Source organism: Rhinolophus hipposideros (genome assembly GCF_964194185.1).
Source record: "Rhinolophus hipposideros genome assembly, chromosome: 3".
Classification (NCBI taxonomy): Eukaryota; Metazoa; Chordata; class Mammalia; order Chiroptera; family Rhinolophidae; genus Rhinolophus; species Rhinolophus hipposideros.
In genome coordinates, this window is record NC_138049.1 from 93,951,989 (window position 1) to 93,965,343 (window position 13,355).

General features: G+C 41.3%; 1 protein-coding gene across 2 annotated transcripts in view; it reads left to right on the forward strand.

Moving 5' to 3' along the window:
- Positions 1-5,318, forward strand: part of CLIC5 (chloride intracellular channel 5) — a 158,917-nt gene extending 153,599 nt beyond the window's left edge. For both annotated transcript variants that reach the window (XM_081044727.1, XM_081044728.1), the window contains exon 6: positions 502-5,318. In XM_081044727.1, coding sequence (XP_080900853.1) covers positions 502-669 — 168 coding nt within the window. In that variant the 3' untranslated portion in view covers positions 670-5,318. The remainder of the gene's footprint in view (positions 1-501) is intronic.
- The last annotated feature ends 8,037 nt before the right edge of the window (positions 5,319-13,355 follow it).

Here is a 13,355-nt window from a genome sequence, read left to right on the forward strand (position 1 = left end):
TGTGATATTGCACTTTAAACTTAGCGCTCTGTCTGGAAGAGTCTTCCAGATCACTGGAATTTCCTCTACAGCATCATTTTTAATGGCTTACCAGGACACCATTGTATTTGTATATGATAATACATTTATCCATTCATGTATTGCTGGACATTTGTGGTATGTACCCCTTTTTGCTGTTTTAAATAGTCCTCCGATCATATACGTGTAGCTAAATCTTCGTGTACGTCCATGATTATTTCCTAAGGAAAACTCCCTAGAAATAGGCTCACTGGGTCAAAGGGCAAATTATATTTACTTAAGGAATACAAAATCAAATAATACAACACAAAATAAAAATAAAGCAGCACTGCGGCCTTCTCTGGCACACACTCTGCTGCTGGACCACTGTGATGCGTGGAAGGTTTTCCTGCGGTGCACACACACTGGGTCACACCACTAACATCTTCTCAGTGATCTGTTTCATGCCTTCACGCCATCTCTGTCCTACCATCTCTGTTACAGATTGTGGCCAAGAAATACCGCAACTACGACATCCCAGTTGAGATGTCGGGCCTGAGGCGGTACCTCAGGAACGCCTATGCCAGAGACGAATTCACCAACACCTGCGCAGCTGACGCAGAGATTGAGCTGGCCTACGCAGACGTCGCCAAGCGCCTCAGCCGATCCTGAGCACGGGCCACCTTGCCCCATCGCTGCCGCAGAAGGACTCAGCTTCTCCCAAAGGACTCCAGCTCCCCAGACTCCCCTTCCGTATTGCCTCCGGGAAACACTTTTTTTTTGTTTTTTTGTTTTTTAAATCAGGCCGCATCTTGCTGGTATCATCAGAACTTTAGCCTGCTGTCTTTTGTGAAGGTCAGCGCCAACCCCATCTGATCACACAGGAATCTGCAAGCAGAAATGCTAGAAAGAGTCAAGCGCTCAGCCTTTGAGCCTTGTCTGGGTTCCGTGGATGTGGGGTCAGTGTTGGAGAACCCACGTTTGGGACTGTCACTGGCCCCTTCTGCCAATCTCAAAATATCTCTTAGATGCATTGGAAACATGCAATACATCTTCCACCCTCCTCTTCCACTCTCCTCTTTGTCAGTAACTCCAAAGCCAAGGACAAATGCCATCTTAGTTTTTATTAGAAAGAAATCACTGATCTTCGGGGAGACAGAGATGAATGGAGAAGGACAGAGCAGGCTTGGATTTGGGCATCTGGCAGACACACCTTGAGTCACTCCGTACTTTGACAGGCCTGTCACATTGGGCACTGAAGGCCAGACTGGAAAACCACTTTAGACACGGTCTCAGTTTGCTTCAGTGCTGTGAATGTCGTGACGCTTTTGTGCACCCGACAGATGCTGACCTTCATTTTTATGCTGTCCGGGCCTTGCCAGGAAAGGAAATTGGCATGCAATTTCAAACTGGGGTGACTGGGAAAGGGTGGGGAAAGGGAGCAGTGTAGATGCCAAAAGGCCCACGGGGGTCTACCAGCCATGGGGTTTGCTTGCGTGAAGGTAGTTGTTTTGTTGGAGATTATATACCTGGGTTTGACTATGTTTATCCACGAGTGAATTTGGGTCTGTGAGAAAGCAGATGGGCGTGGGAGATGGAGGGATGGGTGAAGATGAAGTTCTTTATGATGCTCGATGTTCCCTGGGAATTTTTTAGACAGGTCTTCTCTCTCATGATCTAACTAAGTCTTGAACTGGTAATGTCACATAACTACCAACCCATGAGCAAAAACCCAAGAATTGGCCAAAAAGGACTTTCCAAGTCTCTTCAAGTTGTTCCTGGAACCAGGTGTGCTAGTTGGGTGCTCTCAGGCAGCTGCTTCAGGCTGATTCAGCTGCAGCCTGTGATGAATGAGAGATATAGTTCGGAGGTGGCATGATCATGGAACCTTAGGAAGAAAGTCCATGAGACTTTCAGACTGGGAAACCATGTGGTTTGAACTTGAAGAAAAATATATGCCCATTTCGGTTAATGTTCCTAACCTATGAATCAACTACCAGATGAAAAAAAGGAATCTTTTTTTTAGCTAATTTTGTGCTCCTTAGTCTCCTTGAGTGTTACCTACCTGCTTGAGCATGGGGACCTGTGCATAGGAAACTAAGAGAAACGAACTAACCATCAGCTCCCTCTCCCAGTGCACGCCTTATGAGGAAACCCATCCATCATAGACCCTCACCTTCAACCACCCTCCCTTCTATGTTGCCTGCTGGTGGAGAGTGAGCTTCCAAGTGCTGGAAAGCACCAGGACTTGGCTCTTGCTCAGGGAGGGCAGGGAAGGCATGGGTCCTTTCCATAGAAACATCAACACATTCTAACCCAAGCAATCCCTGGACCTACCTGCCTCCAGGGATCTCTGGAGGAAAAAAAAAAAAAAAAGTGATCCATTGATCAGAGCAGAGGGGAGGAAGCAGGGGGTCTCCTTTAGCCCACTGAGGAATAGGAAATTTCTCAGTAGGACATTTTATAAGCTTGAGAGCTCTTTTTCTGTTGTTGATTTTTCCCCCCAGCTGAATGAGTTGATTTATTTCCACCTCTAAAGGAGCCTTTCCAGAGCTCCCTGGAAAGAAACTTTGTTTAAAAAAACCTGGTGAGGAAATAGTCCTTTTTACTGCAGGGAAAAGCCCCAAACTGGCCTCCTGGGGTATGAAAGCTTGACTGATCCCAAAGGCCTTTTAATTACGGTGAAATCCTGTTGCCCCGCGAAATCCTTCTCTGACCTTCACAGCCCAGGCACGATGACCTAAGAGGCAATTTACTTTCCTGAGACCCACGGCGGCTCTGTTCTTGAAGCACATCCATGTAACACAGCCAGCACAACAGAGAAACAGGACGCCCAGGTGAACTAGCTCCCCCAAAGGGAGCTGGCAAATGCTAAGGACCCTGATTTGATACTCAGAATTCAACAGTAGGCAAGTCTTTAAAAGCAGTCTTTAAAAACAAACAAGCCCAACCAAATCAATATTGTTGTTTCTAGATGTTCCTTCTGTGGCTGACTTAGTTTTACATAAATAACAATATTACCGGGCACTGAGTTGGGGGGAGGGGGAAGTTATATGATCACTTGTAACCATTTAAAAGAGGGGGCGGAGTTAGAACTAGAAGGCACTTCTGAATACTAATTCAGGGATATCTTTTTATTTCAATAGCAGATTATCATATAATACAACTATTGACATAGAGCTTTAATGTCTTATGACCAGCTTAATCGGAGTATTTTAAAATCATATTCCCTTCAGATTATTTTTTTTCCAAAGAGCTGTTTTGTCCAGATCCTTCAGCCTCCTGGGGTTTTGGCCCTATGCTTGTCATGCACACAGGATATCATCTCCCAGCCACAGTGTGGTAAGGTCCTTAGGTCCCCAGAACCAATCTCAGGGAGTATCTGAGGTTCGCAGTTTGACCCCACACTAGAGTTTGAGGACAGGTTGTAACTCTTGTGATGGGTCTTGAATGAATATTGATCCCTCAGAAAGCATTTCAGTAGCTCAGAAAGGAGACTAACTTGGATTGAGATCCTGTTTTATTTTGGATTCATTTCTCTCCTTGACTTTCACATGGCGATTTTGGTTTTTTTTCGGTGAGGTAGCATAATGGGAGGCAGAAATAGAAACAAGGGTCAAACTCAACGACTGAGCTGAATTTACCCATCTACTCAGTACTGCCTACCTCTCAGGTTGGCCCCGAAGATATTGGATAAGATTTTAATAACTAGAAAAGATGAGCTGGGAAAGTAAAATCTCGGTTGATCCAGGGTGTCATCCCTTCTGCGGTGGGCTTTCATCAACCTGACAAAGGAAATCAAATGCTTGACAATTCAGCATCACGGGCGTGAGTATGAAGATCTTGTTTTAAACAAGGGATACAGCGACCTGGCACCAAACTCATGAGTTGAAAAGTGAAAAACATACTCAGTTTCTTTGGCTACAGGATCTCAGACAAGTTTCAGTTTCCCAGGAAGTGGCACTGTACTTAGCGTTCACTTCTGCTGGTGGGGCCAGTGAGGATGTTGAACTTTTCATTAGAAAAAGGCCACGTTTCCTAGCATTTGTCAAATGAAGCAACAGAAGCTGTTCACAGGCCCTGTGCCCATTGGCCACTGTGCAGACAGGCAGCACCAATTTTGTAGAATTGCCACAAAATCGATCACGCCTAGAATAGACCCTAAAGATGTAAGAATCAGCACAGTCCAGACAAATAGAATTCAAGGGGAGGCAGAGTCAGGAAGATATAGGCCTATCTAGTAAATTTTTTCATCACGAGAAACCAGTGAGAGTCTGTGTCTAAAACTAAATTGGTCCAGAGGCAATAGATGGATATCCAGTAGGTACTTGTGGGTCTCAGCCTTATGCCCACTGGCCTGGAGCCATTTCTATAGCAGAGTGATCAAGATGGTGGTGCCTCTCTCCTGGGAAAGATGAAGCTTAGGGTTAAAATTAAGTCAATGATTCCCAAGGGATCATATTTTATTTTTATATATGTTGTTCAAAAACTCTGTAGTATTAGAGGAAGAATTACATGTGTAAAGCATCTGCTTCTGATGTCAGGAGAATTGACCTGGTCAGATCGCTGGCTTGGGGCCTCTTTGCACACGAGGCCTACTGTCTCCCCTTCATCGCTCTTTAGCCTTCAAACCAGATAACATGTGCCCTCCTCACAAATGCACATTCCTCTCCCTTGGTCAATAGTCTTCTCCCAGCTTAGTTTCAGGATACTTTCACTTCATATTTGGGTATGATCCAAAGTGTGCATAATTTTATTTAAGATTACTTAAGGAAATTCGATTCAGTGCTCCCCTCCCCACCCAAACATAAAATAAAAGATTGCCTCATTATAGGGTTTGTGCTAATCTGTGTTGCTCTAAAAGCAATCTGTTTTATGGCAAAACATAGTTTTAAAGCTCCAATTATCTAAGGTATTTTATGTATAAGTAGAGATTTCACTATATTGATTATACATATATTTAAAATACAAAATATCCAGCTGATGTTTGAGCTTGTCTTACTTTCCTGACCACCTGGTTGTCCCATTTAATAAGATGGGGAGTTAACAAATTTAGCAAAAGACACCTAGCTTTTATAAAAGAACGAACATTTCATTTTACAAAGACACTCCAAATGATGGTTACTTGATTTTCTCAAGACCTTTAACTGTGGTGATAAAATAACAGGACTGGCTTTCAAGCCTTAATAAATGTAAAATGCCTTTTAATGAAGATATTGCTGAGTGTTTTCTTCATGAATCTCAACCAGTTATAAATTTGTTTCCCAGTCTTGATTGGTATTGACTGATTCAAATAAAGTTGGTTTATTTTCAAATATTATAAAAGCAATCAACAGACTTCTTATTTGAGGTGGGGATTTCCTACGCTGTTTTAAAGGACGATATGAAATACCTCTTTTTTCCAAAGAAAGGTTGTCGTATTTCCCATTATAAAAGAAACTACAAACTTCCAGTTATAAAATAAGTTTTTAAAAAGAAAATGTGTTAATTCTTCTTAAAATTAAAAGCCAATAAAAAGAAAAGGTGAAAGAAGACAAGAAGCAAAAGGCTTGTGACCCAGCCTTCCAAAAATTGATTTTTACTTTAACCAGGTTAAAATTCTACTGTAGGCCATGGGCTAGGTTAATATATATAATATATATATTCCTTGATGTTTCTTATTTCAATTTCCTATCTGTACTGTAGTACCTGTGGGCAGGCCAACAGTGGCAGCCCAGGTGTGACTGAAGGAATGCCTTAAAACACTTGTCTACCTGCTCCCAAAGCTTGGCCCTCAGTGGCCAAGCCCTCTCACCATTCCTGGCCTGAAATTTCCACCCTTAGCACCACATCACTGACTCTGGATTAAGGTCGTCAGAGTCCTCAGTAAGTTTACCTGAAGTCAACACCTGATAAGGACCTCTGTGAGCATTCACATTGCTAAAATGTGCAAAGGTCCCGGCAGTCCCCTGTATCCTCTGTGCTCCATCAGAACCTAGCTTCTCTTTACCTCCGAAGGGAGGAAACACCTGACCTAGGCAACAAGTCCTGGTAAAAGAGGCAGCCTCCGAGCAGGTGTGGCAGATGCTGTTGATGGTCATCTCTCCATCCTGACCCCTCACTGTCTTCCTCTGATTAGGACAGGAACCTCTCTTCCACTCCTCTTCCCTTCCCACCAACCACTCTCTTCCTACTCTCAGGAGACTCAGGTGAGAGTGATTCCAACCCCAGTTCCAGGGGTGAATCATGACGGCTCTGAGCCCATCTTCCTTGTTGTGGTTGGTTTCAGAGTGGGCTCTTGACCAGGTTCCACCCAGTATTGGGAGGGGATGTTTGTTCGGGAACTTCTGAGAAAGATCTCCTTGTTCTTACAAAAGTGACTCCTTACGTCAACACCTTTGGTGCTGCCTCTGGATGCAGGTGTGAGGCATGGGTCTGCTGCCACCCTTTAGAGACCACGATGGGCAAGGCTCTTGCTGCAAAATGCAGCCAGAATGGAGAGATTTGGGTCATTGATGGGACCACTGAACTGCTGAATTGGCAAACTCTGAAACTGGTTTAAACTCTGTATTCCAGTTCTGTAACATACCCCACATCATTTGAGGGTAGGCTTGTCTGTTTGTTTGCTGATTATTATGAATGGCCAAAGGCATCCTTTGTGGCACATTTTTGTTACTGTTGTTAATATTCCATTAGATCATCACATAGCTCTCCCGGGATGTGTTCGATGTTTCTGTGGTCTGAATGAAGATGGTGGGCTCTACAGGCTGACCCAGGGCTGGGAGCATGGGAGACTTCATCTCTCTGCATCTGTGCTGTGGTGACACCTAGGGGCATGTGCATGGCAATGACTGTGCCTTGCATTGAGAACTGAGTCCTGTTCCAGAGAAGCTTCCAAAAAGCGAACTTGGAAATGAGACTATGGCAAATGTGTCCTGAGCTGTGTTTCCTTTATTTTATGTCTAGCAGCTAAAATCCCCAGAATCCCCTTGGAAAGGCATAGGGAACCAGACTGGAAAGGTAGGAAGCTAAGGATTGAATATAAAGACATTAGAATTCTAATCATAGGCCCACCACTAAGTTACTATGTGACTTTGAGCAAGGCCTCGATTTCCCCAAGGGGGTTATTAGGTCCTTGCCTCTGAGATGATGAGATCCCTGATGAAGAGTACTTACTGGTAATAAAGGGTTATTTTGAGAGGAATGACATTTCAAGCAATTGGAATTTCACTCTTTTGGAAGGTTTCACTCTGATCTTCTTTAATAGAAACAAGGTGATCACCAAAAAAATACATGGATATTAAAAATTTGGCTATTTTTTTCTTTTAATGTAAATTTTGGGCTGTTTAGCGGTCAATTCACACTCCTGTCAGTATCTTATCTTTCTAGTCTATAGCTAATGAAATCTACATCTACATGCAATAAAAATAACCCTGGGGTCCTGCAGTTAGGCTTATTAAGCTGTAGTTATTTATGTGTAAAGTAAAGCAGACTGAAAGTTTGGAAAGGTTGTCAATAAAGAGTACAAAAAATATTTTAATTTGAGTTTAACCCTTCTTTAACTAGATTATCTCAATGCCCCAAACTTTCGTATCTTTAAATGCACATAGGATTTGGAGTCTAAACCACACGAGATGCATAATACACATCTGGTAATACAGACCAGCATAGGTAGCATCAAGTACTATTCTACCTGTGGAGCAGTGCTTGGTTGCATGCCGTTTCGTATCTACATGGAATTGTTGCTGTGTGTTAGTAACTCCTCACCGCCCTCTCCCCAACTACAACACTAAGCTCCTTTGGAGGGACGGAGTGTAGGTTATCCAATTTTTGTGCCACGTCTCACCTTGTCTAACATCCAGCAAATAGGAGATGCTAGAAAATATTTATTAATGGTTGGCTGAAGAGTTCATGAGACAGTGTTCGAAACTTTTGGGTTCACCTTGGAGCTCACTCTTGATTTCCCTGAAGTCCCTGACACCCACGATACTGTAATTCTGAACATGGAGTGATAACAGAGAGCTGAGGAGAGAAACGGGATTTGTGTTAGTTAAATGTGTTTCCAATATACTTCTGAAGAATGGATCCTTCTAAAACAGTCCATACAGCATTTCTCTGTCTGTCGATGAAAAACTGCCTCGTGCTTATTGGAGCACATGGTTGTGATTAGGTAATGATTTAGTCAGTTCCCCAAGTTGGCCACAAAATTTTGCCTCGATTGGGTGTTACATTTAGAAGCTTTGAGATGCAGGGACTCTGTAGTCCTAGAATTCTCTGGTTAAATAACAGTTAAACACATTCATCTTTTTTGTCTGAAGATATCTTCATTTTCTAAACTTCTAGAGAAAGTTTAGAAAATACAGAGAAGAAATTAAAGAACATCTGTAGTCCTTACCCCCAGAGATAACTACTATTAATTTGTAAATAATTATCTTTCTAGGCTTTTTTCTTGTGAGATAGGAATATAAATATGAATAACTTTTTAACAACAACAACAAAAAGAGCTATTATTGAGAACCAAAACCAATGTACTCGTCTGTCTTTGTGATACACATTTATGGGCAAAGCAGAGTTTCCTATTTCTGTGCCAAACAATACTGGGACGAGACAAAACTAACTTGCTACTTGCTCCAGAAAATATTTGCTTATTTATCAAGACCAACAGTTTGCTCAACAATATTTGCTTCAAGACCTTACCTGACTGTAAGGACCACTCCAAAGCTACTATGTCATAAACTGCCCAATCCCAACCAGTTCCCAACCTGGTAAGACCCACCTTATACACACTCAGCTCTGGCACTAAAACTCTGTAAATATACCACCACCACCCCCAACTTCCCCCCTCTGAAATACTACCAAGACTCTGTCAAGAAGGTGTTCTTTATTGAAATAAGTCTAATAAACTTAACTTTTCTTGATCAATAAGCTTTACTAGTGTTTTTTTTTTTGTTGCTGTTTGTTTTTGGTTTTGTTATTAATTATGAGCTCTCATAATTTTCACTCAGATATCCTAAACATCTTTCCCTACCCCTTTTCATCAATGACATTATTTTTATGTATTATAATTCATTTAACCAATTCCCTATTACTTGGTCTTTAGGGTATTTCTAATTTTTTACTCTTACAATCAATGTTGTAATGAAGTTCCAATAAGTGAGATCTTCACTATCTCTATTTTCCCTCCAGAATAAATTTCTGGAGGTGAAATTGCTAAATCAGAAGGCATGTATATTTTCAGGCTCCTGATGTATATTGCTAAATTTTCCTTCAAATTGTTCCAATTGACTTTTTTTTTTACCAAAAAAACATGAGTGCTTATTTTCTTGTATCTTTGCCAGTATTCGGTTTTATCACTTTTCAATTCTTTTTAATTTGATAAGTGAAATACACCTGATGGCTATTTATTTATATACTTGAATATCTCTTTTAAGTGCACAATTCCACTCTTTTTATTTTCTTGAGCTTTTCTCTCTCCTGGAAGTACAATAGCTTCTTCCTCTGCAATTTAGCTACAACATATTTATGAGGCTGCCACATCATGGAATGAGTTGAGTATAAACTGGTTCTTATGGCCCTGTAGTTCCCCTTTGGACTTTTTGGTATATTTTAAAATAGAAGAACAAATGTAGAATTTCTTCTTTAACTAAAACATGAGAAAATTTGAAAAGACAAAAATCTTTACTTTAGACCACATAAGAATTTCCATCCTAGATCAAACCCAGTATATATCCTGCCAGCAGAGTCTCAAAGGTAGTAGATATATATTATGGAAAGGTGTGTATGTGTGTGTGTATGTGTGTGTGGGGGGGTGAGAGGTTAGAAGTACTTTCTGACTTACAGTTTTGGAAACATTAGTACCAGACTTCTGAAGAGCTATTTTTTACCAGATTTCTACCAGACACTCTCACAATTCACTGAACATTTGGCCTTCAGAGTAACGTCAGGAAGATGAGTGTGCATGGAGTGAGGAGGGAAAAAAAAATATGGCAAGCTGGTGGGTTCTGCACTGGAATTTGTGGAAGTGTTTAGGAAAGTAAAGCAAGAGAACCTAAAATGCTAAATCTGTATTTCTAGGGTACTGTGATCTCCTAAGTACTGTGGCCTCTAAAATAAGACCCAAGAGATAGGCAAATCTTCAGTCTTATATCCTACTTTAATTAATGAGGAAAGGAAACTACATTATCTTGGAACCAAAGGCCTTCTGGGAAATGGTGATCTTCAGTCTTCCGTTTTGCTCCCTCCACATTATCATGCATCACATGTCTCCTTGAATACGATTTCTTATCACCATGTCAGTCATTCTCAGAGAGATTCTCAAAAATCATACCAAGATGGCACTAACTATCTGGACCTTATTTTGTGAAGATGCCGTATAACCTGAAAACAAAAGCTAGGAGAAATGTGATGAATATGAAAGAGCATGAGACTCTAACTGAACCACTACAGGGCCAAGTTCAACATCCAAAAGAGACATGGAGCCCAAAAGCTATCATGTGGTTATTTAATTCTAGAAAAGGGAACTATATGAGGGTATCCAGGGGGGTAATGAAAGGAGCAGTTAAAATGTAAATTGCCCACAAGAGACTATTTTAAAATGCTTTTTTGGAGTACCTTGCAAGGAGCTCCAAAGTCAATAATAAAAGACCCTATAAATGCATCAAGGCAGAAAGCCAAGTAGATAATCAGTGCGACCACTTGACCCAGAACTACACTGAGAGAGGCGGTTCTTTCCCTTTTCTACTCTGTAAAAATGAAGAAAGACAACAAGGACATCTTCACTTCCACTTTTGATAAACATCTTCATAAATATGGTTTCAAACACAAATATGTCTAATGGACTGAGGGCAACAGATGCCAGCAAGAGGCATCCTGAGAGGGAAGCCACTGGATTAAAATTCATGACGAAAGATGGGGATAAGCTTCCCTGGGAATGCTCCATACAGGTAAGAACACAGCCCCAGTTTCATCCACAGAATATTGTTGCTCTGAGATACTGGTCCAAGGTTACCATGGCCAAAAAGACCAGCCAAATGCTGGGCTTCCTCTGGAAGGGTCTTGGCATGACATATAAAGCTTTGCTTTTTCTGGTGCAAAACCAAGGTGTGGTCTTTCCTGTCTGATTGCCATATGCCAAAAAATATCAATCATGGTGACAGTCACCATGCTGAATGCCTAGCCTTGGGTCCTCATGTGCTAAATGGTATGTATTTTCATCATCTGAGATTCTATTTTTTAATAAAAAAAAAAATCAACTATAGTGGACATTCAATATTGTATTAAAGGTAAAGGGATTAAGAAGGTTAAACTGGCATTATCTCAATTTTTTAAAACACTCCCATAATATATACCAGTTTTCATTTATAGAATGGGAATCAGAGGCCCACAGCAGTTAAGCAAATTGCTCATGTTCACAAGCCAGTAGGAGCTAAGATTTCAAACAAAAGACTTACATCAAGTCATAAAGAAGACAGACTGGAACAAAAAGTAGTCTTCTTCTATTTTAAAGGCAGAGGTGTAATATGATCAAACTCAAAGTAATGTAAAGTGTTGTGAGTTGATCACCGGGTAGAAATGTGAACGAGGTAAGAACACATAGTATGGAAAATGCTGAAACAATTAAAATCAAAAATACACATTTCTTAACAATGTATCTTGTAGACTGTTCTGTGTAAGTGCATACAGGGGTTTCTAAGGTGGTTGTTTTGTGTTCGCACTGTTTTCATTATATGAATGTAACATTATTTACTGATTTATTTGTAAATATTTTTAATTGGAAAAAAAAAACATGCACATACAAAAAAGAAAACTCATGCAGTTCAAGAGGCATTACAATGAAAAGTAGGTGACCTTCATACTGCAAACACACTCACCTGTGTCCCAAAGGCCACCACTGTTAACTTTTTGTTTTTACTTACAGAAAATTTCCACGTGTACAGGCACACACACACACACACACACACACACACATCACATTGCCCATATATGTTCTTTATAATAAAAATATAGGATATGTGGGTGTATATGCAGGCATTCTATGTATTTTATCAAAAATGGGAGAACAATGTTTTTATCTTGCATTTGTTACTGACTATATCTTGGAGAACTTTCCATATGAATACATGTTTCACATTCTTCATAACATCAGCAGAGTGTTCCACTGTATAAATGTAACTTTATTCACTCAACCAGTCTACGTTTAATCAACATTTAGGTCATTTCCAGTCTTTTGCTATTGAAATAATTCTGTAGTGAACATCTTTGCAGGTATTTTTGAATGTGTGTGAGAAAAATATTTGTAGGATGAGTTCCTGGTGGTATACTTATCAAATCCCGGGATGTGTATTTCATTAATTAATTTTAATTTTAAATAGAAAATTTATTTGCATGGTTCAAAAATTAAAATAGCAAGCAATGCCAGATTTTTTTTCTGGTCAAGATGGCAGAGTAGGTGAACACTGTGCTTGCATCCTCTCTTGACCACATTCAAATTACAACTGAACTATAGAACAACCACCTTTGAGAATCACCTGAAGTCTAGCTACACCGATGTTCTACCACTAAGGACATACTTAGGAAGCCACATGAGACTGGTGGGAGGGGTGGAGATATTGAATGGGCTGGTCTCACACCTATGTGTGGCAGTTAAAATTTGGAAGGAATATCTCAGCTGCAGAGGTTTCCTTTGAGGAGCGAAAGGTCCCAGCCTCACACCAGGCTCCCCAGCCCAAGTTTCCAGTCATAGGAAGAGAAGTCCCAACAACTTCTGGCTGTGAAAACCAGCGGAGATTATGTCTGAGTGAGACGGAGGTGACTGGAGTCCCAGACGTTCCTCTTAAAGGGTCCATGCACAGACACACTCATTGACAGACTCACTCACTCTGAGCTCTAGCTCTGGGGCAGCAGCTCAAAAGGTGCCAGGGACATATATGGAGGAACTGAATTGTCTGGCTGCAGGGTGAGGACTGGAGGGGCAGCTTTCTCCCAGACAGAAGTGCTGGCAAAAGCCATTATTCCTTTGTTGAGCTTTTCTCCCTCCCAGCATGCAGATGCAGGCAGCCACGATATCTAGGTCGCCATCAACCTGACTGAAACCATTTACCCTGCCCTGGTGATTCCCTGAGACCCTGCCCCACCCAACTAGGAGACCCACCCAAGCTGCTTCCAGTGGCTTTTCCACACAAATGACCTCTCTTGGCTTATGCAGCATACTTTCCTAAAACCTCTCAAAGGTTCAGAATCCACAAACCAGCAGCATCTGGTCTTGGTGTTCCCCATACATGTTGCTAAGCAGCCCCAAGATTGGCACAAGGAGCAGCCATCCTCAGTTCACAGCTTAATCTTTCTCAGGCACCTCCAAGTCCAGTGTGGGTGGAAGACAT